This window comes from Phalangium opilio, unplaced genomic scaffold, assembly GCF_054372755.1.
Source record: "Phalangium opilio isolate 3A_F unplaced genomic scaffold, DU_Popi_V2 ptg000487l_1, whole genome shotgun sequence".
Taxonomy (NCBI): domain Eukaryota; kingdom Metazoa; phylum Arthropoda; class Arachnida; order Opiliones; family Phalangiidae; genus Phalangium; species Phalangium opilio.
Genome location: NW_028324237.1, coordinates 880,430 through 905,046, shown reverse-complemented (window position 1 = coordinate 905,046; position 24,617 = coordinate 880,430). Strand labels below are relative to the sequence as shown.

Sequence of the window (24,617 nt, the reverse complement as noted above, 5' to 3'; positions counted from 1 at the left end):
CTTCCCGCACGTATTCAATATAATTCAGAACTATGCACTTTCGCAGATGACAACAAATTGTTTCGCATCATATAATCCGTTAGAGATTGCGACCTTCTAAACTTAGATCTTAAGGAAATAGATATCTGGGGTGAAAACAATGGTTTACCATTAAATACAACCAAAAGCAAAGTAGTCTCGTTCACCCGGAAAAACAACTTGATTAAGTATAAGCACAGTATAAACGGAGTTTCTATTCTTAGGGAATCATTTACTACTGATCTAGATGTAATTATAGATCAAAAATGCCGTTTCAATCTCCAGGCATCTAGGATCAAAAGTAACTGCCTCAAAGGTTTATACGCAATACTATTATTACTAAAAATAGATAAAAACTTAAAATCGGCAAAGCTCTTAAAACTATTATATTTATCATTAATAAGGTCAAAAATTGAATACGCTTGTCAAATTTGGTTTGGATGCAGTAACTACCTGATTATTACTCTAGAACGCATTCAGCTTAAATTTTTACAATTATTATATGAAAAAGTTTTTAAACGAGGGCACTATGTCTCTATTAAAATTCTTGACGACCAGAATCTTTATCTATTAAAACAAACTGTCTTACGTGGACATACGTTTCTTGAAAAAACTTTAAATTTCTAAAATAGACTAAAATTTTATTTAAAGAGTTACAATTTCAAATCCCCCGCAAGAACCTCCTCTCTGAAACCATGTTTTACATAGGTAATTGCAACAAAATTCTATTAAATCCGTTCAATAGGATTCAAAACAAAATAATATAAATTTCTCGGCTTTAAAAACACTGGACTTATTTGAACAGAGCATGACTTGCTTCAAAGTAAACTTTTACGTTTGCACCGATTTGCCAACTGCGAACGCGGTGACAGAACACACACAGACACGTCCAGTGTAATACCTCTCCGTGAAATCGTCACTCGGAGAGGTAAAAAACCCGTCCGCAATACCGTCGATTGACTTTCAAACCCTATACCATCCATGTCATCATACCGTCAAGTGAATTTGAATGCCTATTTGCTATCTACTAAAAAGTATTTTACCCGAAAACACGTCACGGATTGTATAAAGAGTGTTTGAATTAAAAACACTACTTAAAATAATAAAAAATGTCTTAGTGGACAAAGAGTAGAAAAAGTAAATGATAAAGGGGCGTTTTCCTAGCGACGGGTTTTTTCCGCCGCGTGCGACGGAACACGCACGCGCATTCCGCTGAGCGAGGCGCGATATATCACGCGGCGCGAAAAGTTTTCCAAGGAATAGTATAGCACGACGCGTCTTTCGTAGCGGAACAGCGACCAGCGGATGATTTACAACAAAAACATGCTGCATAAAGCCAAACAAATACGGCCTTATATTCTAATCAAAAAATATCTGGATGATGCTGAAGAGGAGGAAGACTATATAGTAAATAGAGTCAATAAAAGGAAACGCAGGGCAACAAGAAAAATGTTTTTACGTCCACGAGAAGAAGGAGCTTACACTATTTTGACTTACAACCATTTGCTCTCTGACAGTGTGAAATTTAAAGAATATTTTAGATTTAACCCAGACCAGTTTGCCTTTCTGCTACATCTTATTGAAGATAAACTGGGCTAGTCTTATAATATTTAATTTCCTTCCGATTTCATTCCAAATCAAGTCTTTTTTAATAAGTAAGATTTATACGATTTTTCGGTCTGATCGCTTTAATCCAACAAATGTGAACGTACGTGGTGGGGGATCTTTAATTGCGGTAAAACGGTCTATTGCTTGCTCTAGGCGACATGACCTAGAAGGAGCTTCTGAATGTGTTTTTCTCGAAATTAAGCTTAATAGTAACCGATCTTTACTTCTCGGTAATGGATACTTTAGCCCATCCAATAATGAATAGAGATGGGCCGATACCGATACCATATCGGTATCGGTACCGATATTTGGCTTTAACCGATATATCGGTATCGGTACCGATATTTGGCTTTAACCGATATATCGATATCGGTTAAAAGTGAACCGATATTTCTACCCGATATTTTTTGAAGAAAATAAATACTTATGTTGAGAGTAGATGGCACCATAAGACCTAAACTCTGAGACAGCACAGATTTTCATCTATTTTTGGATAACGTAACTAGTGTCTAAAATGGGTTTTTCGTATGAAAAGCCAGTTTTATAGTTTCAAGTACCGAAATTGGATCGAGAATCATCTATAAAGATGGGCCGATACCGATACCATATCGGTATCGGTTGATATCGGTTTAATCGAAGGATCGGGTAAAATATCGGTATCGGTACGGATCGGTTTCCCAAGTATCGGATCATATCGGTATCGGTTTAAACTGGTATCGGCCCATCTCTAATAATGATCTTCCATATAAAAATTACAGTGATAAATTAATATGCCACGTACAAGACGCTGATATGGAGCTGTTGCTTCTTGGTGATTTTAACCTTCCTGTGTCAACTGGGAATTATTGAGCAATCAAGGTTGCACCAGCCCAATTAAATCCAAATCTTCTCACATTTTTGATCTATGTTACAACCTAAATTTAAAACAAATCAAACTAAAGAAACCTAATTTAAACTTGTTAGATCTCTGTATTACAAATATTAACGGTGTTGAAATTCGCGATCTCGACGACCCACTTGTGGCCATCGATCCTTACCATCCCCCCGTTTTACGTCTCTATCTTCGACAACCTCTGCCGGAACACCCCACCTCCGGATCTTCAATACAATTTTAAGAAAGGTGATTATCACCTCCTTTACGAAACCCTGCGTGATACTGATTGGTCTGACGTATTTCAGTCTCGTGATACTAATCTATGTGTCCATCTCTTAACCACTCTCATTATTGCGGCCATGAACATGTGCATTCCCAAAACGTTACGCTGTCATAGTATTCGTTTCCCTCATTGGTATTCATTTGACTTACGCAAAGCCTTACGACAAAAACGGTACTTCTTTAAAAAGAAAAACAGAACCGGCAATTTAGATGATGAGATTGAATTCCGCCGATTAAGAGCTCTTACTAAACGTTTAACTGCTAGGGATAAAAGGCTCTTGGCTGAATAGGTCTGTAGTGACGCTTTGGCTCACCCCAAAAAATTCTGGAGTTTTGTCAGCGGAAACATTAGAGAGGGTCACACCACAACGTTTCTAAAAATTAATAACAAATTGGAATCAGACCCTGCTCGAATTCCTTCTGTTTTTCGTGAACACTACTCTGGTGTTTCCGTGTATAGAACCCCTCGGAGTGAGCCGTACTGTTACGGCACGTCAAAGGTATCCTCGAGCTCTTATAATAATTAAATCATCCAAGCCTCTGATATCTATTCGGCCAACAATTACCCAATAAGAGTTCCACGGGAATTGATGGCATTCCTACATTTATAATTAAAGGCTGCAGTGACCTGCTAATATCTATTTTAGAGCACATTTTTAATTTATCAATCAGCAATAAGGAATTCCCTAGGTTATGGAAACGATCTGTCGTCGTGCCAGTTTTCAAGGCTGGCTTAATTACAGATGCAAAAAACTACCGCCCTATTTCACTGTTATGTGTATTTGCGAAAATTTTCGATAAGATTATGCACGAAAATCTTCAACGCTGGTTCAGCGCCTTTCCCAACGATATCCAACACGAATTTCTTCCTGGGAAAAGCGTTGATACTAATCACGCAGCCTTCATGGATATTGTCGCTCCGGAGGTGGTCAATCAGGGTCAAATTGATGTTATTTCCCTTACCTTGCCAAAGCATTCGATCGCGTCTCGCATACTCTACTCCGAGATAAACTTTACGCACTAGGTATCGAAGGCAACCTGCTGGGTTGGATAGTGGACTACTTAAAAGACTGGGTTAATGTCCTAAAATGCAACGGCTCACTAACGAATGTATCTTTTCCGGTGACTTTTGGCGTTCCCCAAGGGTCCTCTTTGGACCTCTATTTCTTATTATTTATATCTACGATCTACAATTTCAAATCAGTTACTCTAAATTACTTCAATTCACCGATGACAATAAACTCTGTAAAGAAATTAATACCCCACTAGATGGGCAGTTGCTACAAAGGGACCTTGACTGTCTTGAATCGTGGTGTGTTCGTAACAACCTCCCAATAAATCCATCCAAATCAGTTCATGTTTCCTTCACCAGACGTTTTTCTCGTAAGATAAAAACTTCATTCAAGCTACTAAACTCAACTATTCCGCAAAAATTTACAATTTAAGATTTAGGCACAATTTTTGATAGCCGTCTATTATTTATCGAAGAGATATCTCGTACCGTCAGCAACTGTCGGCGCACTCTTGCGGTGGCCCTTAAAATTGCAAGAAAATTAAATTCCTTGTGGCATTTTAGACTTCTCTACCTCAGTTTGATAAGGACCCGCTTAATATTTGGATGAGTTGCTTGGGGCGGATGTAGTAATTACCTCCTTGATCGTATTGTTGGGGTGCAGAAGAAATTCGTGTCCTTTTCTCATACCTATTTTCTCAAGAATATAGAATATAACTACGAATCTCTTCTAGAAATACTTGATCTCCCCAAAATAATGCATGTTCGGAAGATTAATGAAGTTTAATTTGTATACAAACTACTACATAATATAATCCCACTCCCGAATTTGTTGTCAAAATTAAATATTCTCGTGCCGCGAACGCTTATTAGAGGTGACCCTTCCACATTCTATGTTAAACCCCTTGATTTAACACCGATATACAGAATGCAGAAATCCTGTAATATTTTTACCAAGCAATTTGATATATTTTCCGTGAAACTTCAGGACATTAATTACTTAGCACGTATATAAATAGTTCAATACTATTTCACTCAGTCAAAATTCCCTGTTTATTTGTTCTTCACTGCGTATTACGCCCTTAAATTGATGTATTTTTTCATTTCCTTTTGCCATTATGTGTGTAATCTCGCGAGTCGCTTGTGACTTTTTTTACGCACAATAAACTACCATTCACTCATTTATTATTATTATTATTACTTTGCAGATATGGTACTACACTCTTAAAATTTTTGTTCAGTTCTGAACTGAAACTTGTTCTAAGTGCTTGTCCCCTATGTGGAACAGCGACGAGAGCTAAGTTGAACACTTTAACGGATGTTCTACATAGAACAGCAGGTGCCTGTTCTATGTATAATTTTTAAGTTCTATACAGGAACAGATTCTCGTTCGTCGATGGAACACGTAGCAGTTCGAAAGAAGAACGCGTTCTAGTTCGACAGTGGAACGCGTAGCAGTTCGAAAGAAGAACGCGTTCTAGTTCGACAGTGGAACGCGTAGCAGTTCGAAAGAAGAACGCGTTCTAGTTCCACAGTGGAACGCGTAGCAGTTCGAAAGAAGAACGCGTTCTAGTTCCACAGTGGAACGCGTAGGAGTTCGAAAGAAGAACGCGTTCTAGTTCGACAGTGGAACGCGTAGCAGTTCGAAAGAAGAACGCGTTCTAGTTCGACAGTGGAACGCGTAGCAGTTCGAAAGAAGAACGCGTTCTAGTTCGACAGTGGAACGCGTAGCAGTTCGAAAGAAGAACGCGTAGCAGTTCGAAAGAAGAACGCGTACTAGTTCGAAAGAAGAACGCGTAGCAGTTCGAAAGAAGAACGCGTACTAGTTCGAAAGAAGAACGCGTAGCAGTTCGACATTGGAACGCGTTCTAGTTCGACATTGGAACGCGTTCTAGTTCGACATTGGAACGCGTTCTAGTTCGACATTGGAACGCGTTCTAGTTCGACATTGGAACGCGTTCTAGTTCGACATTGGAACGCGTTCTAGTTCGACATTGGAACGCGTTCTAGTTCGACATTGGAACGCGTTCTAGTTCGACATTGGAACGCGTTCTAGTTCGACATTGGAACGCGTTCTAGTTCGACATTGGAACGCGTTCTAGTTCGACATTGGAACGCGTTCTAGTTCGACATTGGAACGCGTTCTAGTTCGACATTGGAACGCGTTCTAGTTAATTTTTACGTTGATATTGGCCAAATAATAACATATTCTTAGTCGCTGTTTAGAGAAAAATATTTAATCTGAATCTTTTACAAGTTTATTTTCATATTTCCGAAACAATCATGGCAACTTGTTAATAAGATTAGTAACTGAAACGGATAATTTCCGCGAGTCAATTCCAAAAACAATTTTTTGTATATATTCCATAGTTTTTGCCAGGCCTTTAGGATACTGTAAGTGAAATACGTAGTACGAACTAAAGAGTGCCAATGTTGCTCTTTTCAATGATGTGCAACACCAGACGTTTTCTTCAATTGATAAATTTACATCACTTTTGAAGAAATTAGTTGTTTCCAGTATTATTACTGGTGTAACAGGTTTTTTAGCAGTCTTAAGTAAGAAAATATATTAGAATAATTATAGTTACTCATAAATAAACATTTTTGGGCCATGGTGTGGTATAACAATAATAAAAGGTTTAGTAGAACACGACAGATACTTCATGGTCTAGTTAATTTTAAAAACATATGAACATCGCAAGCTTGACGGGGTCACGGACCCGAAAGCTTGCGATTTTAATATGTTTTTAAAATAAACTAGACCATGAAGTATCCGTCGTGTTCTAAACCTTTTATTATAATTATAGTTACTGGCTGTACGTGACGAAGGTGACCCCCGGGTATACTTACAGCTTCAAAAACATAAAAAAGATGGCTCTTTTCTTTTAGTAACGATGGTAGTAACAGAATAGCGGTGTCAATTTCGTAATCTAATTTCATTGATCAATTAATGTACATTAGCGACAGATATTGAAAAGAAATTATTCATTAGCCTTTTTTCATAAAATAATTGTTACCTTCTAAAACACTTTTCGTGACTATGTCTTTTTGGTTTTCTAGATGTTGCAATATATCCGTGTTGCATGTTTTAGCCAAGTCAAAAAAATGCTTAGAGTTTTTTTTGAAATGGTTAGTAAATACGTTTTCAATTTCCTGAGAAGATTTGTTACAAACGCGTCCAAGTTCATCGATCAGCTAGAAAGAGAATAATATAATTTTATCTTACTATAGAAAACATAAAACTAGTTAATAGAAACTATAAGACTTGCCCCTTGTTCTTTTCTAAGAGGGGGAAATTTATCCAGTATGCTAGAAATACTATTTTCCATTATTATATTCTGTCTATGAGTAAATGTTTTAGACATTTTTTCATTAATTATGTCTTGATCAGGGTTTCCTTTCTTGAGTTCAGCAGTAAGTGCTTCCAGATGTTCGTTTATGCTTTTTTCATCCTCGGCTACGCCAGTCACATTTTTCTAGTAAAATACGAATAACTTCAATATCTTTTGATTTGAAACAAATACTTAGGTTGATAGGCTATTTATTGTTGTACTAATTATTTGTGGATCTTATGTTTATACAAACTACCATTGTTTGTTTCAATCTGTCTGTCCTCGGAAGTTCACCCTCAGCTACTGGTTTTGTCTTGTTTTTGGTCAGATAGGAATATTTCCTCTGGCTTTCCGATACAGCTTTTATATGTGTCAGTCCACTTCGGGCATGGCGAAATTTTTGATTCAACGCAACCAGCCAAGAATTCTACACAATTAAGAATATTATATAAACGTACTTCACAGTACTTCAAATGTCACAATATCTTACATATGGTGTATTATCTTTCAAGTTCGATTTGTCACTCAGAAATTTATGTTTTTTAACAAGAGAATTTACAACAATGATATATTCATCTCGCGTAGGAAACCTTTCAAAAACCAATGTTATTGTTAATTATCAAACCATACACTCTTAAATTAGTTATAAGTGTCTAAACAAATAGACTTTCTTACAGTTTATATCTTCTCATGTCCTCGTATAAAGTTGACAATATTTTTGCGCGATATTTTCTCTGAAATATTTCTGTATTTTTTTCCACAATCATACTTTCAATGTCGATGGAAAACTTTGGAATTTGGTAATCCATCGGAATGTTTCGTTCCACACATTCCTCATTTACAGGTACTTGCATTTCAACATCTTGACAAGGAGGCTGAACCAGCAGGGATGAATTTAGTGATGCACTGTTGAAAAATGTTTAAGTTTTATAAGCGTATATATACGGGGATGAAGATATTCTTACGCTATTCCTGCAGAAACCGCCACTGTAGCTTGATCAATGTTAGCAAGGTCCTCCGCAATAACATTTAATTTCGAACGTGTAGGTGGTAAGTTTTCATTGGGTCTTATATCAAGCCATTCTTTCCAGCCCTCGTCATACAATTGTAAAATTTTTACAGATTTTCCAAATTCATCTTCTATTTTGGTTTTCAAATCGGACAATGTCAATGTCAAATCAAAAACAATTTGAACTTTTGACTCGCCACATGTTACGTGATATACAACTTCAGTCATATTGTATCTACAACAAATAATGACTCAGTTTCAAATATTCTTTTCCCTCACAAATATAAGAATGAATTGGGTTGTGAATAATATGTTCATTTGGATATATGACATGCCATAAACCGGCATCCGTCACACAATATGAAGCTAAATGAGCGTCATATTCAATAATATCGTATAAACGTCCACAAATAATCACGAAAGAGTCAACTTTAAATATGTGTTCTACTCTAAAAAAAATTGGAACATCTTCGTATATTAGACTTGATACAAGAAAAAATCCCTTTCTGTATTTAGTATTTCTCCGAGTCAAATGCTGAATTTCAAGAACGTAATCAATATTTTCTAAACCCAGAAACTTTTCTACCATACACCTCAAACTCGGCGGAAATACTTCAAACGCACATTTTACACATTTTCCTTGACCAAAGTCATTTTCAAAGCCATCATCACCGGATTGTTGCCAGCAAAGTAAATATTGGTGTCTACGGGATAGCGTTTTAGCTATGTTTTTAAAATTTCTAACTTTGGTAGCTAAATTCTTAAAATATTGATGTTTAGCTTCGTATCTCATGCACCAAAATCTCACTAGGGGCCCGAATTCTTCTGTTAGTCTTGCATAATGAATCATGAAGTGCATTTTTGGTATAAAGTTATTAGGGCTTATGGTTTTTAAAGCGTAACTGAAGTCACACACAAGTTTCTCTAAGTGCGGTAGCCAAAGAGTATTAATTATCGGAGACATGACGATTTGAACTATCTCATTAAGAAGTAAATATAGATTCCAATATGCATTATCCTTTGGTACCACGTTTCCAAATAAGAAGGGAAATAAGTAAAAAAGACATTTTTTTTGGGAGGCGCTACCAATAATTTTCCCTTTTGGTGTTAATATACTCTTGTTTATGAGTGTGGGTTTGTTGCTTTTCTCAATTTCACCGTATTTAAAGTTATCTATCTTCCAATTTATCAAATCTAGAGACATGTACCCATTTTTTATTATCCAAACAATCACTATCTTTCCAACAACAGGAATTACTCCTTCAAAAAGGTCGTGCATAAGGTCTGGTGGTAAAGACTCGGTTATTTTAAAGTAAGGTAGAGTTTTGAAAGGGGACTCTGTCGAAACACCGTAAATACTTGCATTGGCCTTATTTTTGTTAACTTCAGCCAAATGATAATCGTTCACATCTTCACTCCTCAAATTAAAGCTAGATTCTTCAAATTTAACTGATATGTCCTCTTTGCTGGCCATGCAAAATCTGCATATTCTTTTACTCGAGAAATTTTGAGAGAAGCCACCAATTGCGTGGCTAGAAAGATTATCAGCGCTAATTGTACCCAAGGTTCCATAAACACGAGTATCTTGATTTTGAATAAGAATACCTTCTTTTTGGAGTTTTGAAATGTCATCAAGTAGAGGTTCAAAAACTTTGGCATATCCATATTTCTTAACATAGGTATGTTTGATAACCATTGACAAAAATATCTGGCTCAGTTTGCTTCTTCGATATGGGGATACATTCCCCAGAGTGAAATAAACAAGAGTTACTTTATTTTTCCCTTTTTTACCGCCTAGAGGATTGCATAATTCTACTTCATCAAGATAGAAGTGTAAAATAAGGGAAAGGGTATTTGAATCCCTACATTTTTTAAAGAATTTGTGCCTTTTAAACATTTCACCGTCTTGGAAATCAACTAGCTTCGAATTATCTTCTCTGTTACGGTTTAAGTCTGAGTTTTTACAGACGTCGTTAAATATGTCAGTATGATTTAGCATCATTTCTAGAAGACTAAGCAATGGTACGACCATATAGGAGTGTTTCACGTCCTTTCTGTTAATCCTTTTATAGCCCAGAATATGTTCTACAGGCTCAATAAGGTTAAGATATTTTCTGCAGTAGGATGATAGAGCGTATTCACTTTTTAAAATTTGTACAGCTTTCATCGAGTCCACTGACTCCACTTTACTCAGACTTTCAAATACGTGACAGAAATCAGCAGAAATATTATGCGCTGTAGAAAGCGGAAGTTTATAATGTTCTCTAATCTTTAATGCAAGCATGGCAAATTGGGTTTCAGGTTTTATCAAACTGGATTCACTTTCACTATTTATGTCTTCAATTTCCATATGTTCAACTGATTCGTTACCCCATTGTTCATCACCATTAATTGTTAATGGTTCAGAAGTTCCTTCATTTGACAAATTAAAATTATGTTTACGGTAAACATGTTTTTTGTAAGATTCGTATTTTTTGTATGTTGATTCACATCCACTAACTGAGCAAGTTATTTCGAAGAAAGGAGAGGATAAATGAAGATTTTTCACGTGAGATAAATGATTGGATAATTTAAGCCTCGTTACTCCACATATCGAGCACGTAAAATGTCTCTCCATTCTTTATAAATGCGTTTTATCTAGTATTAAAAGCTAATAACATTTAATTTCGTGTTCAATAGACCTTTCCATAATTTACATAAATAGAAACTTACAAAAAGGGAAGATACCCAAACCCCATTGAGATTGGTGGTGACTGTCTGCAGGGTCTATGGAAAGTTTCGAAAAAGTCCCTGGCTATTGCTTTCTCCCTATAGCACCATGAACGCTGGATCATAGCATAGCATCAGGGGAAAGGAGGGGGAGGTAAATTTGGGTACATTTGAGGCCATTCGGTTTAGGACCAACAGTAAAGCTCAAAAACCAACAAGGTTCATTCCAAAAGCAGAGATAAAGGGCGTTCCTACCGTCCCGCGAGAGGAATTTATAGCAAAGCCTACAGAGTAATGGCAGTTCTAAGTATGCAAACGTCATATCCTTCTATCTCTTAGCTCAGTGTCATCCTCTCTTATCAAAGCGCCCCCCTCTCTACCGCCACTAGTCTATTTTCCCTTTTCGTTCTCTCTCTTATATTTTATAAATACTATCAAGTATGCTATCAAACTTCGGCTGAGTAATTCAAATTAACTCTCAAATCATTTTCTTTACCTTTCATTGTGTTCAGGTCAGTGTTGCCAGTTATTTGTGAGTGCAATTCAACAGTTATCTACAACAGACTGAAAGGCTTATAGTTCTGTTCAATTCAGATCCAAACCTGAGATGCACTCACAAATTACTGGCAACCCTGAAGTAAGGATTAAGCTAGCCAATTGGGGAGGGAATTTCTCTTGCCCCTTTTGTGAACACTATGTTATTTCAAATATCAAAGAAGAGAGCGAAATATCAATATCAAAATTGACGTTTAACATAATAAAATAACATGTAGACAGTGCCAGCCAGCAAGCCGCAGGGCCGGAAATAAGCACAGGACACTGTACATTGTCCAATAATTTTTTAAAATGTCCCATAACTTTTTTAAAAACTAAGGGTGTTTTGATAGCTTGACTATGAAGATACGACACTATTTTTGCACACTCCAGTGGACAATGTCCTATAAATTTTCCAGTCAAATAGGGGGGTCACTGGACATATGTCCTATAATAAATTTTCCTTATTTTCGGCCCTGAGCTACAAGCGCCGTTATTTACGCTACCCCCTCCCCTCCCCTCCCTGCTGGTCATTAACCCGTTAACCGAGAGTGAAGAATTTAAAAGTTTTCCATGGAAACATAGATAATATATTTGAATAAAAGAGGCCTTAGCCGGTGGGAACCTGCAGGCTGCATCGTGGAAGCATGAACGCTGGATCTCTAAAGGGACTGGTAAACGGAATAGATTTTTCTCTATAGCACGTTTGCTTTGTAAAAAAATAAATAAAAAAACCGGGTACAGCCAAGGTCGTTTTCAATAGGTTTATTCAGAATCACAAAAGACTGAATGGCCTTGAGTGTTCCCAAATTCACTACCCCCGTCCCTTCCCCCGACGCTATGCTAGAGAGGACTCGGTTTGTACAGTGGAAGGCGGGCGTTTTCCGGTCCCTTTAGAGATCCAGCGTTCATGGTGGAAGCGCGGGAAGTTTCAAGTAACAGCCGTTCATTCCTTTGGTATATTGTCTATCGTAGAAAACTTTCCCGTCGTCATGCTGCACGTGCAGTTGTTAAGAAGGGGCGGGCTCCGCTTGTATAAGCAACGTAAAGGGGGGGGGGTTGAAGTATAAGAGAAGAAAATAATAGGCCTTTCTATAAATTCCTTGGCCCGAGGGTAGGAACTCCCTTCATCTCTGCTTTTTCCCCCCGGCATCATGAATATTTTATGTATAAAACTAACTATCAACTATCCGAAGCTCGTTATGAATCAACTATCAATTGAAAATCAAATCAAATAGTCTTAAAAATACGTGAATCAATAAAACTATCAAATATTCTTAAGTTTTTTAACTCATCAGTCTCAGATTAAAAACATTTCCATCCCCCTTTTTAGATACGAATATCAATATCAAAATCGATAAAATGATAGGCAATGGTTTTATCAACTATCACATTAACTATCAGATTCAAAAATGATACGATAGTGCCCATCACTGCATATAGGTCTATTTCTAACATTTATGAACTGCATATAGGTCTATTTATAACATTAATGAGGATATTAGAAGCATATAACTAGACTTACCTTATTAACGTGCCTTGTAGGCTGGAGCTTCGTAAATTATACTTTCAAGTTCTTGATTATGATTGGTGACGAAATGTTCAGTTACGCGAAAATACCGAAATTTAACCAACTTCCACGCTCAAATTTGTAAGCTAGACTTCTGTGATGAACACAAAAACCTTCGACCGTACTACCGTAGCAGCACAAATTGAAGACTCAGTTCAAGCACGCTGCACGCCTATCTTCGAAAAACTTATACTAAAAAAACAGTTGACCTAATCCACCTGACTAACTTTAAAAAAAAACAGTTGACCTAAGCCACCTGACTACCCTCGCGAGTCGCGACTGTGGCAACCCTTTTTATAAGAGCAAGCCCTTCAACGTATGAGTGTCGGGGGGGGGGGCGGAGCTAGAAATGGTGGAATAATCTATAGGAAAATACCGGGGCTTAAATAAATGTCACTCTCCGTGGTTCCCCCCCCCTACGCGGTCGTTAAAAAATCGGTTTGAACCAAGCCAAAAAATCAAACGCCAAATACAGTAGAAGCGCATGCGTAGATGTACCGCGGCAAAAATAATCTTTCGAATACACTCATTTTAAACCGCTTCTTATTTGGGAACAACAAGTTGTACCACCCTGAACAAAGACTAGAACAGATTAATGTAGTATGACAGCGCCTTCTAGATTTGTCTTAGTTATTGGGTTGAAAAATGCAATTGAGTTTTCATAGCAAAATCATCAACAAAAAATATATATTACCTTGAGTTTCGAAACACACCATAAATTACTAGTGCACAATGTAATGTAATTATTATAAATAATTAAAATGGCTGTTCTGTTAAGAACAACAAGTTGTGCCACCCAGAACAAACACTAGAACAGATTAATGTAGTATGACAGCGCCTTCTAGATTTGTCTTAGTTATTGGGTTGAAGAATGCAATTGAGTTTTCATAGCAAAATCATCAACAAAAAATATATATTGCCTTGAGTTTCGAAACACACCATAAATTACTACTGCACAATGTAATGTAATTATTATAAATAATTAAAATGGCTGTTCTGTTAAGAACAACAAGTTGTGCCACCCAGAACAAGGTTAAGACAGAGGTGAAGATTATTTTAGTGGAACAGCTCGCTGGTCGACATAGAACTTGGATTTTGCACTACGTTCTAGCAAGAACTGAGTGTTGTTCTTAACTTATTGCTAGTTCAAGGTAGAACAGACGAGAACATTTAGAACAGTATTCTACAATTTTGAACAGCAATCGTTCTGGAAAGAACTGCTTTGTTCAAATGAGAACAGTATTTGAACAGCAATTTCTAAGAGTGTACACATAGCCTTTTAATAAAGAGTTAAATTATAGATTGTTAACTTCAAATATTTGATTCTTTTAGGTTTCTAAAAGTGCCAATTACTGTCACGCCAGTTGAGACAACAAAACCGGGTTGTTGCTCCTCTGCGAAGTAGCTTTAGGAAATATGCTTGAGCTACCTCACGGAAAATTTATTGAAAAATTACCTCTCAATACACATAGTACGAAGGAAATTGGACAAACCTTTCCAGATCCTGAGAAAAGCATTGTCAGAAATGATGTGGAGATCCCATTAGACCCCCAGTTAAAGCTAAAATTAACTCCAGCTTACTCCACAACGAGTTCATTGTCTATGATACGGCGCAAATAAATATTAAGTAACTTTTAAAAATGAAGTTCTGTTGGAAGATCAGTTGAACCGAATAAAACAATAGGTTATTTAATTAATGCAAAACGTTTATTTACGAACATAATAATACTGTTAAAGGGCAGACTGGATTTTGGGTAGGATATACCTTAAGTTCATAGTAGTACGTGAATGAAAATAAACTGAACAAAATGAGAGAAATTCTAACCGCGGGTTTTTTTTGGACTGGGTTTTTTGGTTTGAACCCTGGCGCCAACTGAACTTGACCGCGATTGGCCAGGCTCTAACCATAAGGTCATTTGTGAGTGGCCAGGCTCTGTTACGTCAACAAACTGAATAATGTTATTAGTGTATGAAAACGATTAATCCAAGATGGCAAACATATAAAAGGTGAAACTGCACCGCAGAGTGTAGCTTTTTGTTCTTATTTAGAAGAAGAAGAAGTTCGGGATCTCTTGACCCACTACTACGTGTAAGAGCCATGTTGAGTGCGCTCGGACTTAGAATTTTGCAAAAAAAGGGTTAAGCCCTCTCACCATCTCTAAAAAGAAAAGTGTATCCGCGACTACTGTTGTCGTAACAGTTGATTGTCGTAACTTGGCAAAGTATTTGTTTTGATTTACTTTAACCAAACGTTAATTTCTTTAAGGGCCTTAAGCCCAATATGAAAAGCACATTTTAATTTAAGGGCCATGAGCCCACGTGCATGTGCATGTTAATTGAAGCGTAAATAAGTAGTTAATTACTATTATTTAATTGTACATTCAAGCCTAATGTGCTTTGAATGGGTATGTGTGTGTTTAAACCTAATGCGCTTAAAGATGCCTATAATGTAAATCATGCCTAATGTGATTAATAGTATCAATGCAACACATGATTATTTTTGTATTAAATTTAATTTCTAACCTTTTTAGGCTGACTGCGGGCCAATAGTGCCAATTTACAAATCTCCAACCGCTCGAGTTATTAAACTTAATTTTTATATAGATTTTTTTACGCGTCATTGTAGACGTCTTCCTTTTTAGCCACATCGTAGTATACGATGAGGCTCTTAGTTTGACCCGAGCCGTAGTAGTAGTAGTAACAGTAGTAACAGTAGTGGTCGGAGTTTTCGCTATCGTTATCGTTAGATTTTAGCTTAAAAGGAACTCGATAGTACCTAAACCCACCAATAGGGGTAGCTGAGCTCTGTTAGAGATTTTATTTTTATTATAAATTTTTTCACGTCGCACCCGGGGATTGAACCCGGGTCGCTGGCGCAGCAGTAAGGCTCGCTACCACTAAACCATAGAGACTCGATAGAACATTTATGTTTTTATCCTTATCTATAAAGTGTCGGGGATTGGGGAGGGTACCTCTCTATCTGTGGGGTCGGATACTTTTGAATTTTTATCTGTGAGGTCGGACACTTCTGATTTTTTTCTTTTAGATTTTTATATTTATTTTCTTTTTATTTATGTGCTAATTAAATAGATAACGATTTTCCCCGTTTCCTACTGCGCTCCTCGTGTGTTTCCGTTCGGTAGCTTTGGCGGTTAATTCAAATGTGTCTCAAGAGTTGAAGCCCTCATATTTGTGGGGTCGGATACTTCTGAACTTGTATCTTTTGCGGTCGGATACTTCTGAGCTGGTATCTTTTGGGGTCGGATACTTCTGAGCTTGTATCTTTTTGGGTCGGATACTTCTGAACTTGTATCTTTTGGGGTCGGATACTTCTGAACAACTCATTAGGGTAGGGTATAGAGGGGTTATCCACTCTTTAGGGTAGGGTATAGAGGGGTTATTCACTCGTACGATGTGGCTACTATTACGAGCCCTTGGGCCGTCTTGTTTAGACACTTTTACCCTCTCGATTGGCCTACTTCGCACGTGCCCTCAGCCCTTCCCCGATATCACATATATGTTATCAAATTAGATAACGCAAACCCGTCAAACGTTCCTCTCAACCGTGAACTCTCGTCGGATTTGGACACTGTTTAATCCGTGTTTGACTTGAACTTGGCCCGTTTTTGGCTAACCAGTTTTCCGATTTAAGTACGCGTTCGGATAGGCGAGGTCAACGCTGGATTTTATGGGGACTGGAGCTGATCGAGTCATCTGAATCCTTCTGAAACTGGTATTGCGTGAGTATATATATATATATATATATATATATATATATATTAGTGAGTGAGTGACAAAATAAGGTAAATTTCGCCTGCGATATTTCGAAAAGTATATAGGGTAGGAACTTGAAATTTGGGAACTATAGCTAGGAATGACAGTCCTCGCGGCAAGGAAAATTTCAGACTTTTACCTGTACCCTCACGAAGTTACGGTGGGCTTAAAAGTGCCACGAGTTGCTTCGAGAAAAGGATGTCAGTGCTCAACTTGGCTCCCAGATTACATTAGTTCGTATAAGTGCCATGAAAATAAGGTTTTACAACATCAAAAATTAATAAATATATAAAAAGTTAATCAAAAATTGTGTTACATATGAAAGGGTTCACAAAGACACATTTATTTTTACTTGATTTTCGAAGATATATAATTTGCAAGAATTCCATTTAACTGTTTCAAGTACTATACTTTCTTTTTTTTGTCAAGATTTCCTTGAACATGACGAAGGCGAGACGTGATTTCATTCTCCACTTTTTTCTGTTGACATAGTTGCCGCTATTTTAATAAAGTTTATCGTACATTTACTTAATTATTGAAATGTGATAACATTTTGAGGATTAAAATTGGACTAGCCGATTATTTGGGAAGTCATAATAAAATGTTTAAACATTTTTTGGCTCCTCTATCCTCCCAATTAAACAAAACCAAAACTTCGTCTGTCAATATTTGTAAAATTACAAATTGTCCCCTTGACTCTGTTGATTCCAACTTTTCTTCAAGCTTTTCAAGCTCGTCAAGTGTTTGAATTGGAAAACAAAAATCATATACCACTGTAACGGATGAGGTTGAGACTATTGATACTTGTATACTCTTCATAATGGTTTCGAGCATTGACATCATATCGCTAGAGTTTATTTTAAGAATTTCAAGATATCTGTTTCCGATACGATACCACTCTTTGAAGAAAATACCAAAAAATTAAGTTGTTATCACATCCTGAGGTTGAATAAGGGTATATAGAAAAAAAATCAACTTCAAGCAGAGATAAATTTAGTGGTTAATTTGACCACTTTATATTTGTGACCTATGCTTGGGGTTGTTATGTGATACCTTCTTTAACTAAAATCATTCTTGGATTTCTTTCAATCTTATTATCGTCTTCAGGAACATTATAGAGTTTAAAATAAGGTAATCAATGTCAAAAATTGTATACTTTTGACTAAATTTATTCATTTTAAAGTACCTTTATTCTTTGAAACAGCAGAATTGTTAGTCGAATTAATAAGGTCAGCTTCAGATTGAATGTCATCTAGCAGAAAAGAACAAAACGTCAAATACAGTATTTTTTTAGCATGGAAAAATACCTCTACTCTTTGTTCCAGAAGAAAAAAATTCACTTGTATGTTTCCTGTATACACCTTCAGAATGAACATTATCTATAGTAGAGAAGAAAGTTAGTTCATTGACGTCAAAAATGTTACTTTTCATTAAGTACTCATTTAAAATATACCTTTATTCTTTATGGCTGATTTCTGCTTGGCAGTTTCTTATTCCGAATTTTCACTTTCTATAATTCAAATGTATGCATGATTTTAAAGTTTTTACATTCTATAGACGAAGCATTTTCATTAATTGGTCTAGAGAAAATTCATTCCCTTTCTCTCAGCTTAAACTTCAGTTCAGTGTTGTCAGGCTCTCTGGGTGCCAACTCAATAAAGTATTGATTCAAACTTAACTGCTCCTCCCTCTACAAACCTTTGGCTTCCAAACAGCCTGGCATTACTGTGTGGAAATTATTACTGGGAGGTATAGTTAAAAATAGGTCAGAAACTCAGAAGTCAATAATAGTTTAAGTAAGGTCACTCATTAGTTAAAGCATACCGAAAATCAAATCCATGCTATTTTCGTGATTAACTTTGCTGTTATTCGCTTCACCAAAAAGTGCTACATCTAGTTTAAAAGATTTTATTGTTTGTCAATTATTTAAGCGATAAGACGAGGATCTGTGAAAAAATTTCCTTTTCATGCTATTTATGAATACCTTCTTCACTCAACTGCACGTCTCTACTTTCTTTTCTCCTTTTCAGTTGTAATATTTCAATATATATAGTTTAAAACATCTGTGGTAAATAAGATTGCTTATGTATTTTAGAAAGAAAAATATGTCAAAAAGAGCTTATTAATTTCTAATACCTTCATTTACATTCACACCTAAGGAACGTTTTCTTTTCATTTGTCCCCTTTCTTCCTCAGAAACTTTACCATCTAATTTAAAATGTGCATGGTTGAGAAATAGTTGCGAATATTTTGGAGTAAGTGAATGTCAAAAATCTCTCATTATAATCACTAACTAGTCCCATAAATACCTTCACTCATATTCACGGCCGGGGAATGACTATGTTTTCCTTTAATTTGGCTTTCTTCTTCAGAAACTTGATCATCTAGTTGAGATATAGATTGAAATATTTTTGAGGAATGTCAAAGATATATTTTCACCGCCAAGAGAATTTACTAAACCTTTTAGTTGCATGCAATTAACGTACCTGAATACCAGGCATCTGCAGTTTTACAAGGCATTCTTTTACTTTCTGTAAAAGAAGTATTTAGTACATTTTATGCGACTAAAATTAAATCTTTTGTCATAGGCTTTCAAATTAAATGTTGAAATAATTTAAGTTGATTTTGTTTGATTTAAAATAAAAAACATACAAGAAATTAAAATAATAAACTTTACCAAAACATTTCTGATATTTTTAAAGGATTTTCAAAGTTATTGATATAAAGCGTAATTATTAAAATCTATTCTATAATTTTAATACCTAAATGTGGTTAAAATGACCATAGTAAAAACCTAACTATCGCGCCCTCAATCATGAATGGATTACTGGATGAATTAATTTAAAAAAAAACTTAGTCCAAATACCAGCAACTTTAAAAATCACTTCGAATTAAGAGGTGTTTTGAATGGTTTTATTAAAGTTGTCAAATCCATTTTATTATAAATCAAATAAAACTAACTTAATTCTTTCAACACTTGGTATGGTTATTTAAAATTTCAAGATAGGCACGATTTTCAAACTTACTGTTACAAGATTCTTGTACATTTGACTTCCCAAATAATGGCATATCTGGTAATGGATCTTCACCAGCCGAACTATAGCAGGTGTTATCACTCTCATTAGAGGATGAGGAGTATCGCCTAGTTGGTTTTTTGCGCCGTTGTCCACGACCCTTTTCTTTTCCACTACTTGAAGACTCTCCTTTCTCAAGTTGTTTCATTTTTTCAGTGCTGCGTCGTACGAAGCTGTTTAGAATATTTTGTTAATTAATTCCTGGTTTAAAGTTTTACCTCATAAGCATTGAAACATACAGCAACGAAAGAGAACTTCAGTTTTATATTTGGTCCAAGATTCATGTGGTTCAGTGGCTAATTTTGAGGCTTCTTTGTGGTTTAAGGGAAAGCGGCAAACTTCATTTGATTCACTAACCCAACTGTTGGGTACAATAGCTATACTTTTGCTACCTCTGAACTCCACCACACAAAACCGGTGTACGTCAAGTGTCAACATTGACCTAAAACAATACCAAAAATGTTACATCAAGACTCAAAATGGAAAAGAAATGGGATATGGATGTTAGCAGGTAACTTTTAAACATCCATACCTAATTATTTTTTTTGTGATCCAACAGATGCATCAGTAGCCATTGATCATTTGTAGATCCAATAGGATATTTTTGTACTTTTCCAACTACATCAGCTACGTTCCACATTTTTAGAGTTCTTGATAGGCTACTAGCTTTAGCAACGCCAACATCAGATGACAAACATGGCTTTGAATAAAAGTTCTCAACTTTTTGAAAGACTCGCCCAACTATTACATGGTTTCCCCCTTCTGAAGTAGCAATGTTGTAGACATTTACATAGGATTTATTTTTCAAAATGCAACAATTGTTGCTATCGCTAGTGCCAATTAAAAAGTCATCCATTTTCAGTTTTTTATATTGTGGGCAGCCGCACCCGGGTAGTAGAGGGCCATCACAATGAATCATTCTATATTTTTTTTCCGAAAATTTACTAGATTGTAAATTCTCCATTTCTAAATTTCTTTCTTCGTGAATTCGATTAATTATTTGCTTTAAATGTCGCCCGGAATTGCTCATTTTACTTTTGACTGTTTGTAAGTAGTTTTCAAATTCAAAAGCGCTAAACGTATCTAAAGGGCCATAGTTCTTCACATCATTTGGAAGGTGAACGAGAGCATGCACATTATAGGATACCAAATGTTTGCCATAAATTATTCCAAAACATTTAACAAAGTAGCGTAGAAGTTCTTCAGCAAAGTTTATCATAGTTAAATAAAGGTTTGGAGATGCTAAGATACGTATTGCAACGTGAAAGCATAGGAAATGGTCATACATTTGTTTTGGGAGTAAATCTTTTAATACCATGGGGCCGTAGTATAACAGAAACTGCCTAAACTCAGTTGCTTTCCAATAACTCATTTCTAAAAGAGATCGCGGTTTTCTAACAAACTCTTCACACGTAAACCCAGAAAGTGACAGTAAAGTCAATGATAACCCAGAGATCTGCTGAGGTCTTAATTTAAATGTGGTATGTTTGCCAGAAATCAATAAATTCAGCAACTTTCGCATAACCCCAAGACAAACTAGATGCATGTAATCTAGAGGGAAGTGTTCAACCATTTTCAAGTTTGCGATTTCTTCTAGAATTGAATAACCAATATAATGGGTTTTTTGTAATTTTTCTCTAAAATTTTCGTTTGTTCTTTGCTCGGTATCAATATCAGGAAAACAAACTCTCCGTCGCAAATGCTCACCTCGGACCATGCACTTATCACAACCGTAGTATTCGGAATGACCGTTACTTGAGAAATAAAAGCACGGGCAGGTGTATCACAAATAAATCCGGTTAATTCTAACGAAGTATAACCACTTTGATTGATGTTTAGGCCTTTATCATTGATTAATACAATTTCTTCTACAAAACGAGTTAAGAAGCCACTGCAGCTGTCTGGTTTAGATTTTCCTTGATATATACCAATTATAAATGGCTTACTCTTCTTTATTGAAGTTATCATGCCCAATATCGGCCAAAATTGACTATTAGAACTATTTGACAGGGGAATTCCATCAATATTAACTAGCATTTTTACATTTTCAATGGTTGACCCAATAGATTTTTGGATCGTGTGAACAAATCCAGATTCTATTCCGAAGTGGAAATATTCTCCGGGGCTCATTTTTTCTACATTTATATATCTCGATGTGCCTAGTAGAGTTCGGTAATCATTGGGCAAGTCCAAAAGGAGATGATCCAAAGGACATAGCTTTCCAGCCTAGGAATGAGGGTAATGTGTGTCAGGTTTTCTCTAACGAACGTCTCATCTCGAGTGTTCCTAAAACGTGATATCCCAAGGCTAGGCCGAATGTATTTACTGTAGAGTAAATGGTAGTTGAACACCCAAAGTTTTTCTCTACTAACATTTTTTCTCGGCGCAAACTAACATCAGCCGCGGAAAGCTGGGTCTCGCTAAAAAAATTCCACCCCCCTTAAAAAATGTACGAAACTTCAATTTTTCGATGGGAGGTTGGGTCCGCTTGTGATGAGCTTTTTCGGCCAATAGAGAGACGTAGATCCGCTCGCGTAGATCTAAGGCGATCGGAGTTTACGTTATGGCGGAGCAAGTTAGGTGTAAATGTATTAATTTAGAAATGGATAAAAGGCTCTCAAAATAAACTCAGAGTATTTCCGCGCCAGAAAAATATAATTCCGTCGGCTTTCTCTAAAAACGTTTGCACACCACACGCCATAAAAAACGCAAACACAGTGCACTTGGATGAACCCTCCATGCTTGAACTTACTCGATAAAAAAATTAACCCCGCCTGTTTTACTTCACTCTCCACCGCTGTGGAGCGCTGCTTCAAAAGCTCGTTTTCGGTCGTGGCCGATATTTTAGAAATTTTATCTCTTCATTCACGCGAGCTCCGTTGGAAACTTTAAAAAGCTTAACGTCAGAACTTTCAGACACAGAGGCTACGGCAAAAAATCTTACATAGGAACTTGGTGTAAGATTATTCTACTTGTGGCAAGTCTTTATGACAGTCATTAGTTTCCAATAAAAATAGTAATTTGTTAACCGACAATTTTTTAATTCGGTTTTCAGTAGCCCATTTAGCTAAACTATAGCGGAAACTAGGTTCACTATCATAATTTTTTTCTATACTTCGTTCTAAAGGGACATTTTGAGGATGAATGGCGATTAATGATTCAAAGTTTAGGTCTTTTTGAAAATGCAAATCCGTGTTTATATCATCATTGCTAGAACAGCGTGCTTCATCTATTTTCTCAGACTCAACTGACGGAGTTGGATTTAAAGCCGATGGATCATCATTTGTTAAAGTATCATTTGAAGAATCTAAATTTGGCTCCGTGTCACGTATAATTGTTTGTGAAAGCCGATTTCTAACTATCCTTGATCTGTGGCGAGAACAAAATGAACGATGTGATTGATTTTTCTTTCCCATGTTCTTTTCTATTACCTAAATACAAAATAAGTATTTGTTTTATAAATACCAAACCGTAGTTTAAAACCATAAATATGAACTTTTTCGTCACGCGATTCAAAACAGCTCCTACTGTGACTGTGACTACTAGTCCACCTTATTCCCTTTCGGCGGAAGTTAGGCTTAGCTCGGGATTCATGGGGGTGAGTAATGGGAAGAAATTCGTCTGTCGTCCGCTACAGTACATATTTTTGGCTTATGTAGCAGACGACGGACGAATTTCGGTAGGATTGCACTATATCTATTTATATAAAATAACGGTCTTACCTGACCAATTAGACCACGGGAGTTCAAATAAAATAGTTAAAAAATATTGGCCCGCCGCAAGTATTTTAAAATTTTTTTCGAAAATTTCAAAATTGCATGTTTTTACCGTAACTCCTGGATACCGTATTCGGTAGGATTGCACTATATATTTACATAAAATAACGGTCTTACCTGACTAATTTTATGTAAATAGATATAAATCAATTGTACCCGAATTTCTTCCCATTACTCACCCCCATCATTTAGAGTGTACTTTAACCCCAGTAAAACTATTACTTTGAACACCAAAATTACAGTGAAACTATTTACCTTCCTTTATAACTTTCAAAACATCCGTATCGAAATGAGTTTTATTATTTTGGCGAAAATGCAGAATAGTATAAAAACTACTTTTAGGAGTAAATCTACTGTACCTCCGAGGGAGAGGAGGGTCGCGGGAGTAATTTAGTTTTTTTCGCTCGTGGTTTTGCAAACGACTGTAGAGGGAGCAGTGATCGGAGCGGCGCCGAAAACTAATACTTTTAAAAATCAATTAAAAATTGTTAAGTTATTAAAACTATCAATATCTATATATTTTTGAAAACGTAATTTTAGGTTCTATCTGATTTAAAAAAATGAAAGCTTTTCATTAGTAGTCAAAATATTGATTCTATCCCTTTAAGCTCTCTTGGTGAACGTTTGCACCGACGGATTTTCCTAGCTTTTTAGAGCCACACCTTAGAATATTTTCCATTGTAAAACTGGCCGCCCTTTCATCGATCAGATCGTTCCCACCAGAAGATTGGCGTATGTTATAAAAAACATTTCAATACAATAGCTTTGCATGTAAGGATGAAATGAAAACCCATATCTAAAAGGTATTTTACGCATGCGGAAGTGGACTTTGATGTTAGAACTAGGCTTTCCAGAGTCTTGACTGGTTGCCTTTTTGTGTAGTAATGTAGTCAAAAAAATAATTTTCTAACCAATCTAAACGCTCATCGCTGATTGAAGAGAATGGCATCTTGTTATCATTTTGACTTTGTAGGTAGGTGCGATTGATTTCTGACATATCAAACCATTTTTCATAACAATAAGGTAATCAATTGTTGCCTGACAG

General features: G+C 36.2%; 2 protein-coding genes across 2 annotated transcripts; both read right to left on the bottom strand.

Annotated features, from left to right (window-relative positions):
- Positions 1-7,797: 7,797 nt before the first annotated feature.
- On the bottom strand, positions 7,798-8,687 carry LOC149593691 (uncharacterized). Its single transcript, XM_089861681.1, has 2 exons — positions 8,092-8,687; positions 7,798-8,032 (listed from the first exon to the last, which is right to left on the bottom strand). The coding sequence occupies exons 1-2, from the start codon at positions 8,361-8,363 to the stop codon at positions 7,798-7,800; spliced, it is 507 nt and encodes a 168-aa protein (XP_089717807.1). The 5' UTR covers positions 8,364-8,687.
- Positions 8,371-10,752, bottom strand: LOC149593690 (uncharacterized). Its single transcript, XM_089861680.1, has 3 exons — positions 8,944-10,752; positions 8,767-8,858; positions 8,371-8,584 (listed from the first exon to the last, which is right to left on the bottom strand). Exons 1-3 carry the CDS (start codon positions 10,750-10,752, stop codon positions 8,371-8,373), a joined length of 2,115 nt encoding a protein of 704 aa, XP_089717806.1.
- Between the last annotated feature and the right edge of the window lie 13,865 nt (positions 10,753-24,617).